This window comes from Morone saxatilis, unplaced genomic scaffold (assembly GCF_004916995.1).
Source record: "Morone saxatilis isolate NCDOM2014 unplaced genomic scaffold, NCSU_SB_2.0 Contig21, whole genome shotgun sequence".
Taxonomy (NCBI): Eukaryota; Metazoa; Chordata; class Actinopteri; family Moronidae; genus Morone; species Morone saxatilis.
This window is the reverse complement of record NW_023339774.1, coordinates 9464474-9488309: the sequence shown is the minus strand read 5'-3', so window position 1 is coordinate 9488309 and position 23836 is coordinate 9464474. Positions and strand designations below refer to the sequence as shown.

The window sequence follows — 23836 nt, the reverse complement described above, 5'->3', positions numbered from 1 at the left end:
CCATCCACCCAACCCGACCAACCCCCCCCCCCATGCGTAGTTTGTTGCTTTTTTAATAATGTCAACAGACTTCCTTCTATGCTCTCTGTTATAATTCCTACGGCCGCTACAGGCTCACTACGGCATCGTTTTTGGGCATTTGCTGAAATGACTTATGCTATCATTTTTCTTGGGATGATTATCTAAATCACATCAGACATATCTTTGGCATGTCTATACTGCAATTTACGTATAGGCGGACATTTATATATTTACCAATGCATATATATGCAATACGCTGATATAACTGACAGGAACAGTTTTATGTTGCTAATAGGCCTCATGGTAATACTCCAAAATTAGGAAGAAGCTTGTTTGCTATTTCTGGATCTAGGGGGGAAACAGATCTACTAAAAGACAGTTCCAACTTTACAGTATTCTGTTTTTATTCTCTAAATGTGTTAAATAAACGCCTAGAATATGTCATTATATGTCATATCATTTTGCATTCAAGTAGTTCAGAATTCCAAACAAACATAAATAGAACATTGGAATAATTTATATCAGCTGCCATCAGCTTCATTCATGCTTCACCCATCAGTGGTTCACCCATCAGTTAGTTGGCAGCTGACTAGTAACATCCAGTAATATTTACAGATGTAGCCAGCAGCACTTCTCACTATTATGCCGCTGATACCTTCACGCCAATGTCATTTGCTGCTGCAGCTCCTTCCTCCAACCACCTCCTCCTCACTATATGTGCTAGCACATAATGTTCATGTATGTTTTTAGGGTGAGATTAGTTACCCCAGATAAGTCTTCCAGCAGAATGCCTGTTGCAACTCAGATTCATTGAGAGCTCAGTCGAAGAGTAGCTAATTTCCACTAAATGTAATAGTGTAACCATTTGGTCTATTCCTGACATACAAAGCGTCTCCAACTGAAATAGACACATTAAGTGTAGATTAAACCAGAGTGGTACGGCACTTTTCGTATTCGTGTGTTCGCGATAGATATTTATCTACTTTTCTTTTTGTAGCACTTTTCAAAGCACTAGTTGCTTTATATAAACACCAAAAAAAAAAAAAAAAACACAAACATTACACAGCAGGGATACAGGACGTACATTACAAATTACCACTCTAAGTGCACAGTATCAGTAAATAAAACAAAACAACATAGACAGTGTATGTTATGGTGGCAGAGCAACAAATTAGAAAAGGCCAATGTGTACACACAAGCTTTTAGAAGTTTTTTTTAAAGCAGCACTGACTCAGCTGAGGGGGAGGCTGGTTCATAGTGTGTGTTTTTTAAATTGGAACAAAGAACATTTGATAGAAATTTGTCAGTAGATCTGTTTTGGCCCACCATATGAAACTTAAGATCAGAAATATATAAAATAAAAATAAAATGCTTTCTGTGTTTATATTGGTCAGAGGCCATGCTGCTGATGTGTGTTCTCTTTACTCACAAACAGAAATGTAATACAATTTACTATATACTATTAAAGGGACACATTTCCTGCAGTTGTTGACTATAGCTTTAACATTATGTGTTTAAGTAGCCAAACATCAAAATGATGAGTGTATTGAGCAGTAATCTTTACTGCCACAGGGACCTAAAGCAGACGGATGTGAACTGACACTGTAACAATCATTTTTATTTCTCAGTTGTTTTTGCTATCAATCAATTAACTATTATCTTTGTATTGTTTTATCCATTGTAAAAAATACAGTTATAGTATGTTTGCAGTTTACTACAACATGTTAAACAATATAGTGACCTTTCAGCCAGGTGCCAGTGACAGTTGGGGGTGTTGGACAAAGTCAGTCTATATAATGACGTCATACTAAATTCTGTGCAGCATTCATGTTTTTTGCAAACTTGAACACGAACATACTGTGTGTGGAAGCAGTCCCAACAACTTCAATCACCAGCGCTGATTTAACAATACTGAAGGAAAGAGGGAGAGAGGCAGTGCATGCATGCAGGTGAGAGATGTGACCTCAGCCAGGTTATTATAGTTTATAATATTGAAGGACAGTAAGGATACAGCCCATAAGGGGACGAGCGCGTAAGTTCTGGAGGTTACTAACAATATCTGATGAGTTAGGAGTGTGAACGTGTTCCAACAGGTTGGCGCATACGTGGAGCTACTGATGCGCATTAATTCACATTGCGGAGGTCATATGAGACAGCTGTCAGTCTGTTTGCCACTGTTAACAGAGACTCCAGTCTGCAGTGTAGTTTCTATTACACCTCACTGATAAACTATTGACTTGTAAAATAATACTATATGATGTACGTGTACCCGATTAAGCAGGATCATTTATATCTAAATAATACTTAACCTAAGAACTTTACACAAGGCAGAAAGCCAAAAGGAATATATAACTGCACACTGCACACCAAAATACATTAAAACTGTGAAGCCCGGCTGGAATATCTATGATATAGGCTTGCGCATTGCACAAATCAAAATAACTCATCACTAACTCAGTTATCAGTAACTTAATTAAGTATGTATCAAGTATGCATCAGTTCAATAACTTAAACTCTTACAACTGCTGAATAAAGGGGCGATGGTAAATATTTTGAAGAGCAGATATTGAAAAATTGCCAACTTAAACTAAACATTGTAAACATCAGAGCAACCACAGAAATTACACACGAGAGAGGAGAGAGAGAGCAGATGGAGTGCCAGACTACAACAACCTGTTCAATGTGACTGACAGATACAGCAACCACTGTAATTCAAAATATATATGTATTTTTAATCGCCAGCAGTTAATAGCCTGAAGAAAACGTAGACATCCACAGCACTCCCGCTTCGCACACCAATGCTGTCGGCCCCATGGCATTAATTCAACCTGAATCTTTAGTGCTCAATTAGCAGCCTCCACTTATGGGTGTCCACAGGAGGAGTTACAATTGTTAACAAATGCATTAATAAACACTTATAACTGCTTATAACTACATATAAAGCATTTATTAAGTGTTATTATGTGTTATTAAGTGCCTATAACACTGTCAGACTCACAATGGACATTCTTCTTCCCTGTCAAAACCTGGTTGCCTACATTACCCCCAATGCAACTTGACCACTGGCAGTTTGGTCAGAGATTCAGGTGTGTTTTGCTAGTAGCGACTAATGCAGCGTCGAGCTTCTAGCCTCAAGCAGAGATGAGGAGCAGGCTACAGAAGAGCTCACTCACAAACTTTATACAACTCTGTCGTAGTTGTAAAGACCTGTAAACAGACTTTGATGACTAAAATGGTGGAATGTCTTTTTAATGATATTCCCCTGAACTCATCTCAGGTGGATAAAAAAACTTTGACATTAATACTTTATGTCAAATTGCAGGCATTAAGGAGATATCACAAGATACACTTCAGAATGGAAAGCCTCATAGAGGAGCAAGGAGAAGATAATGAGATCAATTAAGACAACGTCTGGTAATCCTTGAGCTCTGTGTGTTGGTTGTACAGAGGATATGCTTTAACAGTGGATCCTGCTCATCACAGCTTAGTTTCAATAGAGACTACTAAGAGGCCTAAACCTTTGAAAGGCAAAGAAAAACTGGTCTCCAGACAGCTCTTTGTTCATCAAAACTGGTGCTTCTCTGTTTGCTTTGTTTCTTCACCCTCATGCTCCTTTTTGAGAAGGAAATATAATTTAAAGCTCAGCAGTAGATTAAGGAACTCCACACCTAAAAAGAGGTCTTGTTTCTTTCACAGATCTTTTTTTTCTGTTTTCTGGTCCTCAAGGTTAATTTATTTATCATTCTACAACGCAAGGTTGTACTTTACCACTGTACTACTTCCCTACTGAAGGTGACAGTAGTCACACACAGGCTGATGTTACAGAAAAGTGTTTAAATGTCCTTTTCCTTGGCAATGAATTGAAATGAGCTGTAGGCACCTGTCACTGTTGCTTCTTAAACGTTAAGTATTTAACCCCCACCTCTCTAAACCACTACCATGGAAAGGTTAGGGGAAAAAAGAGTGAAATAGAGTGGGACTTCCCCTATTCTTCCTCAAAGCACAATCTCAGAGAGATGACTCAAACAAACCTGACCTGTGCTCTGACATGGTCATTGTTATTAACCGTCCACCGTGGCTTGTCATTGAAGCTATCTATTCAGGGTCTTTTAAAAATTAATAATGAACCTCCAATCTCAGCTTTTCACTGATGTTTCCAGTTTTTTCACCTCGCACTTCTGCTTTTTAAGCAGGTGGGCTTTTCTTACATATACACATATTTTTGATGTGTGAAACACTGTCAGTTTATCACAAAACTTTCTCGCAGCATCTGTGAATTTGTTTGGCCTGCCATGAAGGGATACAAAATCTGTAGGCAGGGGAGAAATTACGTGTTGTAATTTTCTGGTAAAAGTTGATGTAAAATCATTAGGCATTTGATGCAGGTATAGGTTTCATGATGATATCATAGGAAGTTGTGGGCATACGCTAGATGTGTTAATATGTATGTTGGGAATTTAGAAAAATGAAGTGAAAACGCAGAAAGTATACCATCTCTTCATCTCTTAACTTTAATTTTAGACTGAGTCAGATTTCTAAAAAAATAGATATTACATTTGTGCACAGTGTATGCTATAAAGCAAACACTCACCATCTGAGACCTTCGCATCATTGCTGTTCCTCGGTGAGCAATGAACACGTTCGCTCATAATTATATCATAAGACAAAATGTACAGTGTCTGGTGACAAAAAAGCACCTATAAAAAGTGTTTGTATGTGTGGTCTGTGCTTCACGTGTGATGAAGTGTCTGTTTTCACTTAATGAGCCATTAACACTGGAACAACACTGAAATGAGAGCTCTTAATGAGCTTGTACATGTACTATGGAGACTGTTTGTGCCACTAAGAATTGAATATTGAGTGAGTTCAGATATAATGCACACACGATCGCAAACACATAATCTCTCGACTGGAATTAAGTGAAATTTGGTGAGACGGCTGGAGTGACTCATGAGGCACAAAAGGCAGTATCGTTTTCCATGAAATACGCCTACCTCTCACAGAGCATCGGCTGGCTGCCTAATACCCTCCTGGGGTTATGAGGGGCTGAAATGCATGTCCTATTCATGGACCCTATTTGTACACAACAGCAGATAAGCACTCATGTCTCCAAATGGCTGTTATTAGACCCCCACACACATGCACACGCACATATATAAACTTTGACACACACATACACAAGCACACACGCACCCTTGCTGCCTAGCTCCAAAAAAACAGGCATGGCTCTCTCCTCACACAGCAGCTTATCTTAACAACCTCTCATTGCAGTGCAGAGGAGAGAGCAAGAAAGGAGAAGAAAGACAGCGAGAGGAGAAAGAATCGATAAAAGGCCATTACGCTTCTGTGCAGCGGGGGTACAAGGGTGGAGTGTGTGGGGGCTGATATGGTTGTGGATGAATGATGTGTGTAAGGTAGCAGACAACCTACAGAAGCACTGTTCACTGTAGAGAATAGTTACTATGTGAATGTGTGCGAGCTCAAGGACAGACATCGGTGCCAGGGAGTCAAAGTTTCAAAAGTCTGAGCAATATATTCCTGAGATCTGATGACTTGGCAGCCATGAAGGATGTTTTGAAATCACTTTTGTGTTTTTCTCCCAGTTTGATTCTGAAACCTGCAATGGGTGGCCACTGATAGCATTACACATCCACTCATTTAATCCATTTGGATCAAACACAGTTCTTGGTCTGGATTCATCCATTTTAACAACACAAACACAGGAAAAAAAATCCTTACAAGATGCCAAGCAGTTTACCAGCACACCTCAAAACACACCGTTTCAGATGAGGCTGCTAAAGATTTAGTGTCCATATGGCCCTGTCAGTCAGTATCAACTTGCAGTTAATTCCCTTTGCCACTGTGTCACCTTGTCATGGATTTGCCACATTTCTGCCCACATGAAAATAATTTACTTTTTGTGAACATCCATTCATTATTGTATGGCTATGCGTTTTTTGGCATTTTAATCCATATGACAATAGATTAATTGAATCAGTGAACTTTGGATAAGTCTATCACAGGGTTAGTACATATAGATGGACAACAATTCACACCTATGGACAATTTTAGGTGGCCAATGAATCTGACCTGCATTACTTTGGAGTGATGGTGCTTTCATGCCTGACCTCTTGTGTTCGATGCAAATTGACTCTGGTGCATTTTCCCGTTTAGTGCAGTTGTGAAAGCTTTCAGTCAAGCTGTGGTGTGGACTAAACAATTGGACCGAGACCAGCTGCAAAGGTTGGTCTCTGTCCGCTGCCCTGTTTGGTTCATTTGTGGACTGAAAGCTAAGCAGCTGTGCAAAGGTTAATGAAATATCTTGCTGTCAGTCACCAGAAGATTTCCTTATGTGAGTCCATGTAGAAATAACCATGCTGATGACAGTTGCCAAAACTGTCCAGTCAGTGAGTTGCCTGTCAGTCCATATGGCAGCTCACAGCTTTTGTTTCTTTTGCAAAAAGAAAAGGCACAGTATGTTACCTTATATATGTTTCCTCGGTCTGAACCAAATGAACTGAACTAGGTTGAGAAACTAGGGTGTGAAGGCACCCTAAAAGTCGGCAATTAACCTGACCTGCTTTGCTTTGGACTGTGGGATAATTAAGCATCTGGGGCCTCATTTATAAAAAACGTTCTTAGATTTATACTTGAACTTAGCTCTAAGATAATTTCCGATTGGACTGCTGATGTTCAGGTTTTAAGAAGCCCATTTGTAACCTACACACCTGTGATTTATAAATCTCAATTTGCCTTACAATAAGCAATTTAATGCAAGCACAAATAAGGGTTGAGTCAGGAATTTGACACACTATTTATAGAACATTGCATCCTGTTTTCAATTCAAAACACCTTGTGTCCAGCAGTTAATTCCTTACACCTTGCATTAATAACTACTATCACATTGTTCATTAAGCTAGTGCAGTCAGCCATAGACTTAGGCACATGCTTCACAAACTGCAATTCCCCTACATAACCAGCAGGAAAACATCAAGTCTAAACTTTACATATAGTGAAGATAATTTCCACATCAAAGTGAGGTTTTATACATAAGTACCTATACATGGATTTCTGCATATGCTATTCTTACAACAGTCCATTTTATAAATGAGGCCCCATATGGGGAGAGTATACAAACTTCACACAAGGATACACAAGGGGTAACACAGACTAGCTGGCTGGTGGACTTAAACATATTATTTTCTTGCTGAGAGAGTGCCAACCACTGCACCACCATGCTGCACTCTTTTACTGAACAATGGGCTACAAACCTGCTCTGGCTGCATGCAGAAATCACCTTTAACAGAAGTGGTAGCTTTTCCTGAATAAACATATGGACCTACAGCAAATCTAAAATTGTATTATTAGTATTATTATTATCATTATTATTGTTAGTAATAGTAGTAGTAGTAGTAGTAGTAGTAGTAGTATACAAAATTAAGCATTAATAGAATCACCACATAACCACCTTATGTGTGAAGTGCCCTGTGTTGCTATAGTGCACTCTACCAGAGAAGGTGTACTGTAAGGAGAGAGAAGACTAATGACTAATGATATATGCTCATTCAAAGGGGGAAGCGGAGGAGGGGAAGGATCAGGGACCTCAGCACTGCTTAACACTGGCCCACAATTTATTATTCATTGACTTAACAGATGCCTCTGACTTACGGAGACCACAGCTCAACTATTTACTAACTGGCTGAGATTGATAGTAAGCTCACAGGTCCCATACGGTGTTGGCCTCTAGTGCTTGTGAGTGCGATTTATACTGCCACTGCAGCACTCTCAGCTATTCAGTTCATATCAATTATCAATAAAAAGTTTATTCCCTCCAGCACCTCTACAGTCTCCCCCTGCCACTCAGAAACATCCGAACATCTCACAGCCAGTAGGAGATGAAATGAAAGCAAGGGCAGAAATCAACACAAACACTTTTTTTATTTTATTTTATTTTTTATAAAAGAAATGGTGATACAACATCAGGGGAGAGCGGTGTTCATAGAGTATAATCTTTTTATTGTTATAGCTTGGGAAAAAGGCGCAGGAGCCAAGTTATTCTGCACTGCAATGTTGAAGTCAGAGAGAAGCCGGAGCAAGGTGCTGATAACAGAAATGACAAGGGGTGTGATAGAACGGGCGAAAAAATGGAACATTACTTTTTGTAGTGAGGAAGATGTCAGTCATTTCTGGAGTAGCTGTTTAAACTTTTTTAATTTTCAGGTTTGAGAGAATTATTAATACAGGGAGGTGAACGTAGATGAAAACTTGTACAGCCTTATTTACAGAATAATTTGGTCAGATAGTGTTGTCTCTTTTGCACGTACACTGCATACTTAGAACAAACTTTAGATTCAACTAACATGCTCTTTTTTTTGTCTGAGGATAAAATAAGCTGAATAATCACCTCCTGTGTCTCCACTGATTTAAAACAATTGGCAAAGCAGCTATAATTGCAGTATTAGCAAATAAAGAGTTGGGGGCAGTTTGGGGGCATTCTGCCATGACCAGGAGTAAGAAATACCATTATTGATTATTAAATCAGGACCTGCAGTGATTTATATTCTCCTCATTAATTAGATATTGATTTATTACATAACCTGTTAGCCTGACAATCTGTTGCATTTTGTTATTGTGAACTGTGAGCTCCGAATACTTTTAGCGAGATTAAATATTAAGCCTATGTTGTTTTCCCCTCCTTATACTTTCTCACTCTTTAACATTAGGTGAGGAAAATTCAAAGTCAGCAGTAGTGAATCGGCTATCCCTGATAAAGCCTGCCCATATTCTGAGGACCCCTCTCTCCAGTATCCGGAGGCCATTTGATTAGAATAAGCCAGCAGAGCTGAGCTGGGCTGGACCCTGGCCCTAGCTGGCCTAATAAAAGACTCTCAAGCCAGACTGACAGAGATGGGAAAGGGTAGGAGAAGACAAGCCAGAAAAAAATACACAAATGCACAACAACAAATTACAGAATGGACAGGCTTAGCTTCAAAGTAAAGCCTGACTGACATACATAGAAGCTGCATCCTGGGCCAAGTGACAGGGAAGAGGGGGACTGTTGGGTGGTAGGAGTGGGGTAAAGTTTGTGTGTGTTGTGTCTACAGAGGACATGCATACCGAATGTGTGTTATTCATATAGGGAGTGTTGCTCTTGTCTGTAACACAGAGCAACTGCAGTGGAGCAAATGATGCTTATCTAAATAGCTCGAAGGCAGCTTGGCAGAACTGTCTGATCAAGAGGGGCAAGCATCTTGTTTCTAGTGTTCTGTTTGCAGGCTAGAGTCCAACTGATTGGTTGGACTGGCTTTTGCACAATTATAATATATATAATTTATAGTATATATAACCTAGAGTGACAGGAGTTGCATGCTGGTTTTTACTTTATGATCTATGTATCTAGTAGGCAGAAATACAGGTCAGTTCAACTAATTTCTATATTTTATTAATGTACAACACTGGTTGATTGCGTCTTTACGCCACTAGTTGGGGCTGCAGCCACAGCAGGCAGCTGCACTAATGCCACTGCTGGTTATCTGAGTCATCTGTGTCCCACTTTATCAGTTATAGTCCTAACTAGTCCTAACATTTAGTTACTGCGGTCTGCTTTGGGATTCTAGCAGCTGATTTCACTCTCTACCATCTAACCTCAACTAATCAGTTAGACATTCAGGGGAAAGAGGGTGGTGGAACTGGAGTTGAAAAGACTCAGAGTATGGTAAGTTGCGATGCCATTAAGCAAACTAGCGATCACACTATGAAACAGCTGTCAGCCTCGCTGTATATGCTGACTGACAGTTGTCTAACATAGCGTTAGCTTGTCTGATCCCTGAAAGCTGTAACATTATCCTCTATAACGTCACATCATCGCCGATGCTGTCATCTACATTTTGTCGAGGCAGTGGTAAACAAAAAACCTTGTTATTCCACAACGATCAATGAGCCTTGAGAGTGATCTCTCTCTCTCTTCGTCTAATAACAAGAGCAGTGTCTTCATTTTCTCTCCAATCATTCATGGAGTTATCAGGCAGAAAGTTATTGTCCATATGTTGCCAATTTCAGTCAGAAATAGTGTCAACATTACTCCAGTATCAGTCTAGCTCTAATGCAGGCATGTGTATTACCAAGAAAGTAAGACACAAAACAAGAAAACAGAAAGACACAGCCTTCAAGAGTAAAATAAATAACCCTAAAAGTGTTGGGTTGAACAGAGTTTCCTTGTTTTGATCTCACTCTCTGTCTATATTTATGTCTGCCTTTCTTTCTCTCTCTCTTTGCAGTATAACATAATCAAGACTGGGAATAAGAAACAAGCCTGGTGCAGATGAAACTGAATCCACCAGGGGCTCAGAGCGAAAGGGAGAATTAATGTTGTCAAAATGCACAGGAGAGAGATAGTGCGGTAAATTAGAGGCCTGTATATACACAAGAGGACTTAATTAAGCTATAAGGGGCATTATGGCCGCATGCAGATGGCTAATGCTGCCTTGAGGACACTTAGCATGCCAGTGGATAGCCTCACTGCACAGCCTATTAGTGCTCTGCCAGGCCATTTTCAAATACAGTTCCTGACAGCGTGACAGTGTGACTGATGGCAGCCTGGTGGAATACTGCTGGCCGGTCCTGATGCTGCGATAGCACTGTGTGTAAATTACAGATATGAGGACCGCTTTTCCTTTGACTTATCTGTTTCTCCTCCCTGCAGAGGACACAACGTCTTACTAATTCAGTTGTCCTCGCTGCCTCAGACTGTCACTATCTGTCAAACGCCGGTATGGAGTCTGTACGGAGAAGGCTGCATTTGGCCAAACCCTAATTATTCTAGACAAAGGCGCTCACCCGTGACAAAAAAACAAGCTAATGTTGAGCTTCCCGCTAATGGCCCTGATTATAATGCTATGGGACTGCGAGAACAAAGCTAATGTTATTGAGTTTGAAATGGAGTGAGTTTCAGAGGCTATGAATAAAATGCTAATGATTGCATTTGGGATGTACTGTAAAGAGCTATGGGGCCACACTGGCTGTCTCTTCTAATGAGCGAACAGACACAGCATGGCAAGAGAAAGATCAGAAATTCATTGGAGGATGCAGTAAAAGTAGCGCACTCTCAGTTGGCATGTTCTCTCCATGTACCTTTCCAGCTTGTTAATGAAACACTTTGGTCTTTCTTCCCATCTACCTTGTTGGTTCTGGGTTGCAGAGCTTTCTCTGTCTGACTCCAAATCCAAAGTTAGCAATATCATGTTAGGTGTAAGTACAAACAATATACAGGCATTTGTCTTTGTGACAATGAACCACCATTCACTACTTGAGTTCAGTGAGTTCATAATATTACAGTAATGCACAAGACCTCTCGTGCAGTACGAGGAATAGAGTACTAGGATGTGTGTGAAGTGTTTCTGTAAGTGCACACAACTTTCTTTTAGCTTCTCGTTTACACTTTTGAGAGCTTTGGTGTATTAAAGCTATTGATTAAAAAAAATTCAAAGACTATGTAACAAACAGAACCCGAGAACCAGTGGGGTTTACAGTCTCTAAAAGATACATACCCTGCAATCTGATACCTCAAAATGTTCTTAAATAAATTGAAGCCTGTTTCCAATAGAAATCAACTTAAGAATTTTCTAAAATAACATTTAATTTCCCGATATTAGCGAATCAGTCCGTCTTATTTTGTTCTGTTTGAAGACAATGATGCATTAAATATTCCTGAAACAAGGGAAATTGCTTTCAGAATGAGTGTGATTATCTCATTCCAATGCCAGAATTCTTCTCTCGCTTTCAGAAAAAAAAGGAAAAAGTTCAAGCTGAATGTTAAACTACTTGTTAAAACAAATGTTTTCTGCAGTATATTCAACATTGAACTAGCATTTTAAAACATTGCAACAGTCTAGCCACAAAAGACTAGAGAATATTGCGAGTCATCGATTGGACTACAACACAAATTGCTCTGTTTTATTATCCTGGAAAAGGACATGCCTTGAAATGATGGGCTTTGTCCATTGCAAGGAATATCTAGTGTTTTTTTTTTGCTTTTATGCACCGTTTGTAGTCACCACAGGCTGTATGTCTGAGTTAAGGAAATAAACCTCAGGTAACAACTTATTTGGCAGGTTATTCCTAGGCTTACCAAACTTCACTCCCAATTTTGTTCTGTCTAAAGCTGCCTTCTTGTTTTTGTTTTTCATTAGACTCTCCCATCTCCTTTCTTTTTTACAATCTCTGCTGCTAGAGGTTTCTCAGGTCAAACAATATCAAAAGATGTAGTTTGATGGCGTTGAAGTAGCGTGGGATCATGGGAGTTGTTATCTTCATTGTTAAACTGGTGGTTGTTTCTTTGCTGATTTAAAATCTGACGTGATTCAGGCAGCAATTATGTTCACGGATGAGGTAATGTATTAAAGTTTGATTTGCTTTACGTTTATTCACATTTGCGACTTCCTCACTCTCTGGCGTATCCCGCATTTCCCTGGAAATTAGGGCAACGAGAGGAGGTAAAGTGACAAGCAACCCAATGAAAGGTTACCTTGAATAATATTACAGATTCCTCTCGGTTTAAACATTGTTGCGAACATTTGGAATAACGTAACAGTCGTTTTTAGACATTTTAAATGCGTAAATGTTACGTTATATCTTTAACATACTTGTCACAGTTTCAGGCAGTCATCCTGAAGTTTAAAGACATTTTACAAGAGCTGTCAAATCAAGACAGCATGGAGTCCTGTTCTTCATGTTTGGCAGTCTGTATGAGTGTGTTGCATGTGTGTGCTTCTCTGTAGGAGTGTAGGCTGGAAGCGTTCAGAGTGAGATGAGAGTTTTATGAACAGAGGTGTCTGGCACTCTGTACACAGACGAGCACTGTTGAGTGCCAGCAGTGATCGGTGTCAACCTTCAAGTTCTGCTGCAAAGGTGGAGATTGATGTCAACCACTAACACCAAGTTTAATCAAACTATTTGTTGACTTAAAATTTACCTTTAAAACATGTTTACTCTATAGGGGTAGAGTTGATGAATTATAAAACACAATTGTATAAATGCTAAAAAGCTGAAAGAAGGGTTAGAGAGGAACATAGCACAGTGAGCATCATGAGATTAAATGCCAAGAACAAATAATATCATACATTAAGTTGGTAGGAAGATATTTTCAGATTTTGTTATGGACTGTTTTTCAACTTTTAGAGGCAGCTGGACTCGAGAGATCTCAGGATCCCGCGTGAATCCATCTTGCTAGCCTTCAAGCTACGTGCTTGTGTGCTTACGGACCGTCCTTTGAGGAACTACTGGCAGCTATGGCGTGAGCTACGGTGTGGATTAAAGACTAGTTGTGTGTGAGAAGTGACAACAATGGTGGCTGCTAAAGAGGTTAGTGTCGATGCTGCTAACATCAATCATATGGGAACCGGAGAATATTTCTTCATGAAAGAAGAGCAGAGAAAGGCTGAAGGCTTTTCTCTATGGAAACAATGTTTTCGCTCTTCTCCCGACTGGTTTAGATGAGAGTTGGACTATGTTATATGGTTTACTGATCTGATTAGTTGAGAAGTATGGCTGATAGACAGTGATAGACAGATGGTTCATCCAATCGAGTACTTTTTGAAAGTGCCTGTCTTTTTCAAAAGAATTTCCAACAACGACTTTCCAGATGATTCTGTGTAACAACATCTTGTTCAGTCAGGTTAATTGATGCCGCGGTAAATCATCGACAGACCATAAAAGTTGAATATAAACCTAATGAAGTCATCAACCATGAATGATCAGCATTTCTCAATCATGTATCTCAACAGTCATAGATAGATAGATAGATGGATAGATGGATGGATGGATGGATGTTTTGATATTCAGCTTAAAAACCTATTTATTTACGCTGTCATTGTTTAGTCTTGTTCACCATTAGGAAAGTGACCCAGTCCCTTCTTATCTTTTGTGATTATGAGTTGGTCAATAAGCATCAGCGCGAGTTCACAGTCGTTTGGCTGAGTGACTGTAAGCAAATACGATTGTCTGCCATGTTTACTGGAGCGTTGGTTGCAGCTGAGCAGTGTTGCTGTTCCTTGTTCCTGCTGTTGATACACAAGATAAACATATTGCTGCTTCTATTAAATTATCTTAATCCGCACTTAATCTGAAATTATCTTCCTACTTTATATACCAGCTACTTTTAGCATACTCTATGTGTATAACACTAAAGAAACTCAATCAAATGTTCAGATCGATGTTTTATATCATTTGAAGACTAAATATATTGAGCTTTTGCTATCAGGGAATCCAATGTGGTCTCAAGACACATTTTACAGACATCTAGATGCTCAGTTGCTATTGCTCAGTATTTTGTCTTATGTTATCATCATTGTTGTTGCCTGTGTTTTTAGATATTGCCCCACTGTGACTAGTATATAAAAATACGTATAGCTGGTTATAATTATTAACATTAAGGTTGTGTCCTGTTTTTTTCTATTTATTAAATCAAATTCAACATTTCTAAATGTTTTCCAATTTCCACTTCAATACCTTTTTGGTTGCATTTTCAACAGTACACACCTACCAGCTCTACCAGGTGTGCTAACACTTGTTTTGTCTATTTCTTTAGTAAAAAAAAATCATTCCAACATTGACAGAGAAAGCTGTTCACTTTTATAATGACATTAAAAGTTGAGAAATATAGTCAAAGTCTCAAGGCTACTCCACAGGCCAGAAAGCATAAATCAGCGGTGAACTGCTGCCTCACAAAATTGCCTTAATGAAAGTTTATGAAGTGCTCGAAGGCATTTGATTTTTTACGTGGCCAATATCAATGAGGAAAATTAAAACTATGCTTATCTCGTTGCAGCATACTAAATGGTTTTCTTTTCATTTTGGAAAAACTATTTACATAGTCATTATCATAATACAATTAGCAATCTGAAGCCACTTGCCAATTCATCCATGTTTGGACTTTCTAAATCCAAACTCAATTAACTTCTCAGTCAGCAAACCCTGAGAGCAGTATTAACCAGATTACTGACAATTAAAAAAGGACAAGCTTTGTATAAAAAATACTTGGATTTTTTAAGGAAACAATGGATAATAATAATTTCATCATCATTTTTATATCACTATTATTAAAGAGTCTTTAAATGTATTTGGCACAATCATCACCTGCTGTTATATGAATAGGTCTGTACAATCCACAACCAGCCCTGTGGTTATGAGAAACTAACCAATGATGAAGGAGTTAAGAAGCCCTCGAAAAAGAGCAAAAGATGGTTCCGTTGATAGTCAGTGAGAAGAATATTCTGCTGCATGACCAATATCAAATATTCAGTATAATAACTGACTGCTCATATTGTGGGGAAATAGAAATAGAAATATTGTGATTGTTCACCATCCTTTTTACTCCTTAGATTAATGTTACAGTAGTTTGCACTCCAACAAGTGAAAGACGCTGTTGCCTAGTAACAGCCAAAACTATCATCCTTGGAAATATAAGATGTAATGTGGGTGTTTAACTTTTACTTTGCTTAGCTCATTCTGGTGGAAGCTGAGGTTTAATTCATTTTCCATCTCTACCCTTTTATCCTCTGCTTTCTATTGCTAAGGAAGTCGGACACAGTTTCAATTCATTCATTTCATTTTGCATGCAAAACATATAAAGAGCTGGAGTGCCTTGGTAGCTGAATGGTTGCATGTCATACCCCCGTCTGTCTGCCCACATTTCCTGTCTGTCTTTTATTGTCATACAGTTCAATAAAGGTGAAATTGGCCAAAAATATCTTAAAAAACAACATATGGAGGGCTTATGTTATCGAATAAATTACCCAACAATATAGCCAAGTGCAAGTAATTGATTGATAGATTAATGGACGGAAAATTAATTGCCAACTATTTGTTTTTATAATTTACATTGACATACATTTACATGGCTTCTCAAATGTGTCATCATTTTGAGTACTGTGCTGTTGGACAAAATGAGCATTGTGAATGTCTCATTTCGGGCTGTGGGTAATTGGGATGGTAATTCTCACTATTTTCTGAATTTTTACAAACTAAACAATCCATCGATTGATTAATTAAAAAGATTATAATTAGGAGATGTATCTATTTTGACAATGCTCATTAGTTGCAGTCCTTAGTTAAAAATGAGCTCCACCTCAACCACTATGACAGCTTTTATACTGATGCATGAATAATAATACTCTAATATATAATAGGATAACTGTCACATGGGCCATTTGTCTGGATTAATTCTATCTAATAAGTAGATTTACATACTCACATACTTTTATTTAAGTAGCTTTTTTTTGCTGCTGTGTTGGTGTCTTAATATCCTCAGTTCTATCCAGATTGCATCCCTGCCCAGTATTTTTAAAATAGCACATGCTATCAAACCAACCAGATTTCTCCTGGTGATGTTGTAATTTAGCCTTAACCTGCATTAATACAGACCTTACTGTACCATAATGAATGATTTTAACACTTATAGACAGACAAATACACACAAGCTTTCAACTTCCACAGCTCAACCCCCCCATTCCTCACCATGGCTAGTGGCACGATGCCACCCAGGTCCTGTGGTGCCAGCCGGATGAGGGTCGGCACCTCACTGGTAAGGGTGCGGGCGAGCGGATACTCCACCTGCCATGTCACCTCCCTTCCGCCCTGAATCACCATCAGCCCGTTCACCTCCAGGTCCACCTGCAGCACTCGCTGGTAGCCTGCTGCCTCCACTCTGCAAGGGGAGAGAGGGGAGAAGATGTGTGTCAGGAGTGGATTTAGATAAAAGATAAGGGGGAATTAATTGCACATTTTAATCAGGTGTTAAGATTTATTTATATTTTATTTTAGCGAGCAGACGATGCTTCCAGTTTATTACACGCAGATGTTGTGTAAGGATATGCTATTTCTCCATAAAATGTAAGCAAACGTATCCCTCATCTCACAATCTGATATGAAACTAATGGCAGCACTATTGAAATTCATTCTCACATCCGCACAGAACCATGATGTTGGCAAAAAAAAGCAATTTATTTTTCTTCTCGCAATATGGAGCTTCTCTTGCAGAGATTGCCAGGGCCGAGCAAATAATTTTCTCTCAGCTGATGGAGATGCAAACAAAGCAGAAAGAACAATGAATGGAAAATAAAATCCTCCAAACTTATTTGATTTGCTGACTGCTAGGTTTGATCAAGCTTCCTCTCCCTCAGGTGTTCTCTGTCACAGACAAAACTTGATGCAACACCTTTTCCAACAAGAACACAGATACACATGCTGTATGAAAAATACAATTTGCACTTGGGGATCTAGAAATGGCTCACAGAACAAAAAATTAAAGGCAGTTCCAAGAGGCAATAGATGTATGTGTTTTAGGCTTTAGTATAAAGTTGTACCATACTCTTTTTTTTTTTTTTTTGTGCTGAGCAGTATGTTGTTTGGTTGTCACACAATTAAAGCAGGGCTGGAGAGAGCCCAAATTGAGCATGAGGAAGGGGGGGGGTAAGATCCAAGGTTTTCCTTGAACATATTTTGGCCCCAACTCCCCTCTTATGTGTTCGCACTTCAGATGCTAGCCTCACTTCAAAGTGCAGATTTAAGGATCCACTCTGGTAGGAAAGTGTAAGGGAGAACATTTTTGGAAGCTAAAAATCAGTGTGGATGAAAACAGCTTGAATAGCAATCCTGGTTACACTTAATATGTTTCCAGATACCAGTGAGAAGCTTTGGCCCCGGGGTGATCACAGGTGAATATCTAGGTGTGAATCTGGCCACACAGGGAGCGCTGTTGAGATACAATTCTGTTTGAACACAGAGGAATTATACAGGTACTGTAGTGCAGCACAGTCTGTGGTGGTTCTTTGTGATATTGTGGAACTGGAAAATCTTCCTGTGACTCTCTTCTTTCCAATTTTTACCCTAAACCGCATGCATAACACTTCTTTCCCACCAGTAAATTATTTTTCAACTTACACTAAAGGATAAGGGTGGTGGAAATTCATATTTTTCTTATTGTCAACAAATCTCATGACATAAACAATTTCCATAGAGCTCCATTGTGTATTGAAAAACAATTCTGTTGCACCTTTGCACTGTGAGACATTATTACTCATTCTGATGAAGGCCTGTGTAGTTTATTTTCAGTCGATGGCACACACACTTTCCTGCTGCCTTTAGATACTCAGTAGAGCAAATGTGTGGTAATGCACGAAAGAAAATAGTCCCCAACCAACAATATTTACTCCTGATTTAACAATATTTGCTAAAAACTACAGTGCCCAGCTGTGTAAGGAAATTGCCGAGCCTTTCAAAAAAAATGAAACTATATATTTGTAACCTGTTTTTAAAGATTTATGTCTTCAGTAGGAACAAGAGGCGTGGGACTGAGCACCACAGGCGTTATTGGGAAGTTGTCGGGAACCATTATAAGACTTGATGTCTTTTCATTGGATTCTTAAATTATCATTATTTTTTGGCAGGAATTTTACACCTTATTAGAAAGCGACAGTAGAGAACTGACAGAAAAAAAGGCTGAGATATCCTACAAGAGTCTAGTCGGATTTGAACTGGGAATGTTGCAGTTCAGTGTCTTAACCCCTTTGGCCAATGGAATGTTGACTCTAAAAATATTGAATAATGCCTCATCCTTTAATATTAAGCTTTTCATTATACAATCTAGACATCATGTCCCTCTTTCTGCAAAAAGATGTATGGTAATAGACATTTCTCCCACTGTGTCATTATCCTCTCTCTCTATCTCATCTCCCCCCCACTGTCCCTACTTTAACATTTATATTTGAATAAGTTTAGAATTCTATTCTATCTCTTCTAAATATATTAAAGTTCTATATTTACATGTTTGGGAATGGTCTTTTTCTACTGTCCAAATAACCAAGTGCAAAAATGGATTAATAAAAACATGGAAAATCAAAAGCATTGCTAAGTATTCTGCAAAATGACTTTTGATTACATAACCAAGAGGAAAAAACACATAAGTGTAACATTAGAAACACTATGTTTGCTCTTTTTTAAGCATGCTTTCAACGCGGGGTGCCGTTTATATATTTCCAGGCTCATTTTTTGCTCTTTGAAATCCATTTCCTTTTCATCAAAGTTAAGCATCAAAAGCAAAAACGGAGAAACTGCTGAGAGCAAACATCTCACACAGCTCATATTGCAGATTGTACTTTCTATTTGCTTACCCATATTAACTGATTTGTTGAAAAATCCCTGCTTTCTGTTGTATGGCTGTGGACTGTGAGTATCTGCCACTCGCACAAGCTCAAGTCCATCTATCACTCTCTTTTCCTTTTCAATTTCTCTCTCAGACAAAAACTCTGAGTGCTACAGAGCCGCAGTAGGATATCCTCACTCCCCGACAACACGCTGGGCTCAGGGGTAGTGACTGCAGTGATTATGTGGTTTACGCTTATGGTGTACAATTACAGCCAAATCAATTATCTGCAATAGTCGTGCGTTACAATGAAGCTGCAAACAATTAGGGCTTTAGTGCTGAACACTACAATACAACTCCCCTTCACTCCCTATTCAATATGTCTTTTTCTGTGTTGTCTTTATTATTGCGCATTTTTCTGGTCTTTGCTCTTTATTTTCATCTTCTTTCCTCCCCCTCTTAAACTTAATCCACTGGCTCACCTGCAGTGTTATATTGCTTCCAATAGAGGGCGGTTTGCTCTCTTCCCTCACCCTCACCCCCTTTCAACCAGTGTGTGTTTGGGATGATGAATGTCTGCAGCCCACCGGTTGGAGAGGTCAGACCGCTTCCTCCATGTCTCATTAGAATCATAACCGCACCGCGTGCCCTTTCCTCGCCGCGATTACCATACAATTCAACACACTATCACTTTTCCTGCCCTGACTCGTGGATGGGGGATGAGAGCAAGAGGTGGACGCTGAGACAGAGACAAAACACAGAGCGGAAACAGGGTTAAAAGGGCTACAATAAAAGAAAAAAAGTCTACTAGGATCACAGAACTGAATGTGCCACTCAAAAAGCGACAATGCCCCAGCATCGTAGTTTGTTGTGGGGAAATGAGGTGGAAAATCGGTCATGTCATTTTGAGGAGGCTTTTGAGGTATCTCCAGTTGTCAGTCCTATTGTTGGGTTTGAAAGCACAAACAACTCAGAGGAAAAAATGCGCGCACTTTCAATTCTGTAAGATACATTTCAAACACACCCTTGTAGTAACAAAGGGACTCTGAGTGGAAAAGAAGCAGCGTAACAGGAAAAAAAGGGAAAAAAATGACAAGAAAGAAATTCCTTTTGTTCACAAATAGGAAAATAAAAGTGGAGCTAAGGTACACAAAAGCCCTGTTAAACATGCAGCCATGTTTTCCTCTTTTCACTCTTAACACTTCTGTGGATATCCAGCTCTGAGAAAGGTAGTGAAAGAAAACTCTGCTGTCTGTTTTAGAGACCCGAGGGGGTTCCTTTCATGCACAGCAGTGATTTGGTTAGCACTGACAACAATGATAGATCAAAGACCTGAATCTATTTCAACACAGTGAATCGACAGCGAGTCCAACAATAGAAGGAGAGGTGGGGGTGAGACAATTTGTGTGTGTCTGTACAGTATGCGTTTGTATGCACTAAGATTAATACCTCAAACAGCTCCATTCAGGTAATAGTGTATATATCCTTTTCCATTATGGGAGCCAGAAGACAATGGGATTTACTTCCTGGACGACACGTTCAGCTCGTTTTTCTCAGCCAGTGTGAGGAAATGCTGTAAATAAACCCGCTGGCCCCAGAAAAGGTTGGCCATAAATGCACTTTTTTGTGTGGTCAGATTTCTGTGGCGGATTTTTCTCTGCCAATGAAATATTGTTTGTTTGATGCACTGTAGAAAGGATGTTTGTGACCCCGCACACGCTGTTTTCCTTGTGTGTTGGCTGTGAGTCAGATGACACCAAATTAAAAAGGACTGCATGAAAGTGCACCGCAAGAAAGATGTGTTAAGACGCGTACCAAGTAACAGGCAATGACTGAAGACATTTTTCATATTTTATATAACTCACTATGTGTGGCTGTTAATCTAACTGGAGTCTATGCTGTAGCCTGTTATATGGTCTGCTGTTGGCAATCTTGATATTTTCCACTAGATATATGTGTTTTGTTACTTAACATTTTTTTAATTCGATTTTTTATTTTGATCACTTGTCTAAAAAATTGCGAATGGCCATTACAGTTTCCTAGAACCCAAGGTGATGCCTTGAGGTTTTGCCCAAAAAATAATCCAAACCCTGCAGATATTCCGTTTAAAATGATGTAAAAAGAGTGAAAAGCAGCACATCCACACATTTAAAAGACTGAGATCTGTGAATGTTGATGGCATTCAAGCTTAAATAAATAAATGACTTAAAAGATGAATTGATTATCTAAATTACTGAATTTTCTGTTGATGAACTGTTTCAGCACAACTTAATTTCCTTTCAGCAAGTAGACTTTTTCGTGTAGACCTGCTGGCAACAGGAAAATATAAACAGATGGAGAAATTGAATGGACAACAGAATGCACAGTTGCCTTCTCCATAACTGAATCCTGACATGTGAGACCAGCAGTAATTCAACAAAGTAGGTGTGACAGTGGGCGGAATGAGAAACTCCTGCTGGCCATCTGTCTTCACATAAAGATCCATCTCCTGCTTTGATCTCTCCTGTGTTAGCCAAATCTTCCTTTTCAAGTCTAGAAAAAGGACAGTTAAATCCCTTTTAGGAATTTTTTGATGGTCTAAACATGGAGAAGTACCCAGAAGTCCTGCACACCGTCAGTCATGCACTTTATTTAGTAAAAACGCTTCAGTTGGCAAACTGTCATCTGGTTTGATTCCAGGGAATTTCAGGAAATGTTTGGTCCTCAAACCTGTGTTTACAGTGTCTCAGAAAACTGAATGATATTTTCTGCTCATCATTTATTGGATTGGATTATCATTTATTATAATTGGATTAAAAAAAGTGTTAATGGACCTCATACGTTTTTCTCAAGGAGGGAAAACAGTTCACAGAATAATAATAATAACATTTTGTTTGAAACTTTTTTCATAAAGAACAACATTAAAGGAAGGTTTTGTGGAAATACGTAAGAGAAATATGAAAATGGGAAGTTTTTCACTTGATGACAACCAAAAGGGTGCGGTGACTTCCTGGACTCTTTGCTGGTTGCCTGGCAACCTCACAGTGACAACATGACTCCAGTAAGGAGAGAAACAGTTCCAGCATGAAACTTCCTATAAAATCACCACTTGTTGTTTTTACCTTTCTGTTTCTGTATGCATTAACCAAATAAATATAATGAGTTAATCAGTAAGCTTTGGACACAGCCAGGCTAGCTGTTCCCCCCCCCTGCTAACAGTCTTTATGCTAAACTTATCTAATTGACTCATATATACAGAGCTGCATTGATCTTATCTCACTCTCTGCACTAAAGACTCCTCCTAAAATGTGTTGAACTATTACTTTTAATTGAATTCTCATCGTGCAGAGACGATGTTTGGCTAATATGGAATTACTGTTTTCCCTTGCTTTCCCAATACACTGTATGTGGTGACATGGATGACTTGCTTTTGCAGCTGTTTTAATCATTTGTAGTTCACTTACTCTCCAGCTGTGCGGCTGAGTGTTTTCTGTATCTGGAGTCGTGATGTCTCAGAAATACGTTTTGATTATAATTGGTTCAAATGACCTCAAGGGAAATCGGATAATTTCTCCAATGAATGAAACCTGGTGTCAACAGGAGCTCCATCTGCTGCTTACTGCAGTGTAGTTATAAAGGTCACTGCACATTAATAGTGGAGACTACCGCAGACTACTGTAGTTCAGCAGAAGCTAACCCAAGAGTGTGTAATGAGGTCATTTAGCCTGGTGCAGTTGGGGGTCATTAGAATATTATGATTAATAAATTAGGCTCTGGTGTAGCAGAAACCATATTGTGTGTGTGTGTGTGTGTGTGTGTGTGTGTGTGTGTGTGATTCCTAAGGGAGCCCAGGCTCCTCTCTAATGAGTTTCACCATCTCAGGTCTAATATCTGTCTCTCTTCCCCAATGATGCTAATGAGATCCTATTGAAACAAGCAGAACTTGGCCCTGACACTCCTCTACCGCAACGGTAAACAGCAGACCTGGGATGCAACTTGAATGTGATCAGTTTGAGATGGTTGTTACAGGCGAGCCACTCAGCCGGCCGGACCATTCGAAGGCCCCGTGGGGCTTGGGAGGGTTGATGAGCAGGAAAAAAGTGGCACAGGGACAGAAAGAGATGCAGTAAAAAGGTCATAGAATAAAAAAAAACAAAAAGTTATTTAACTTTATCGTCATCGCGAAAGGACTGAAACGCCAAAATTCTTCCCCCAAAAGGCGCCATGTCACAGATGTTGGTAATAAATGCACAGCACTCATAAAACACTTGCACTGTATTCCTAACCTTGTGCTGTCTTGGGGGGGGGGGTGTACTGGTGGCTTTTCCTTCCAGTGATTCCTGTTTCATGTGTATGGAATGGATCTGTTCATGGAGCAATAAACATTGACATATGACAGACAGATAATGAAAGAGATCATAAAATGAGTCCATGTCAAGAGGCAGATGAAACGTAAGATAACCAATTTATGTATGCTGGATATTTCCCCCAGGATCTATCAGCACCGCAAAGTCAGACCTGTCCCTGTCACTACAGATTACTTTGTGTTAACAGTAGGCCTGCAGAGTGCAAAAGGGGTAGGGGTGGGGGGCAGAGGGTGTAAAAACTGAAAGAAAAACATTGCAGTTCTTCTCCCAAATTGCCTCTTTGGTCTGTCTCTTCTTCAATATTTTCTGAAATACTCCCCCCCCCCCCCCC

General features: G+C 39.3%; 1 protein-coding gene across 1 annotated transcript in view; it reads right to left on the bottom strand.

Annotated features, from left to right (window-relative positions):
• Positions 1-23836, bottom strand: part of LOC118332862 (transmembrane protein 132C-like) — a 122836-nt gene that overhangs the window by 663 nt on the left and 98337 nt on the right. The window contains exon 5 of the mRNA XM_035668296.1: positions 16534-16723. Coding sequence (XP_035524189.1) covers positions 16534-16723 — 190 coding nt within the window. The remainder of the gene's footprint in view (positions 1-16533; positions 16724-23836) is intronic.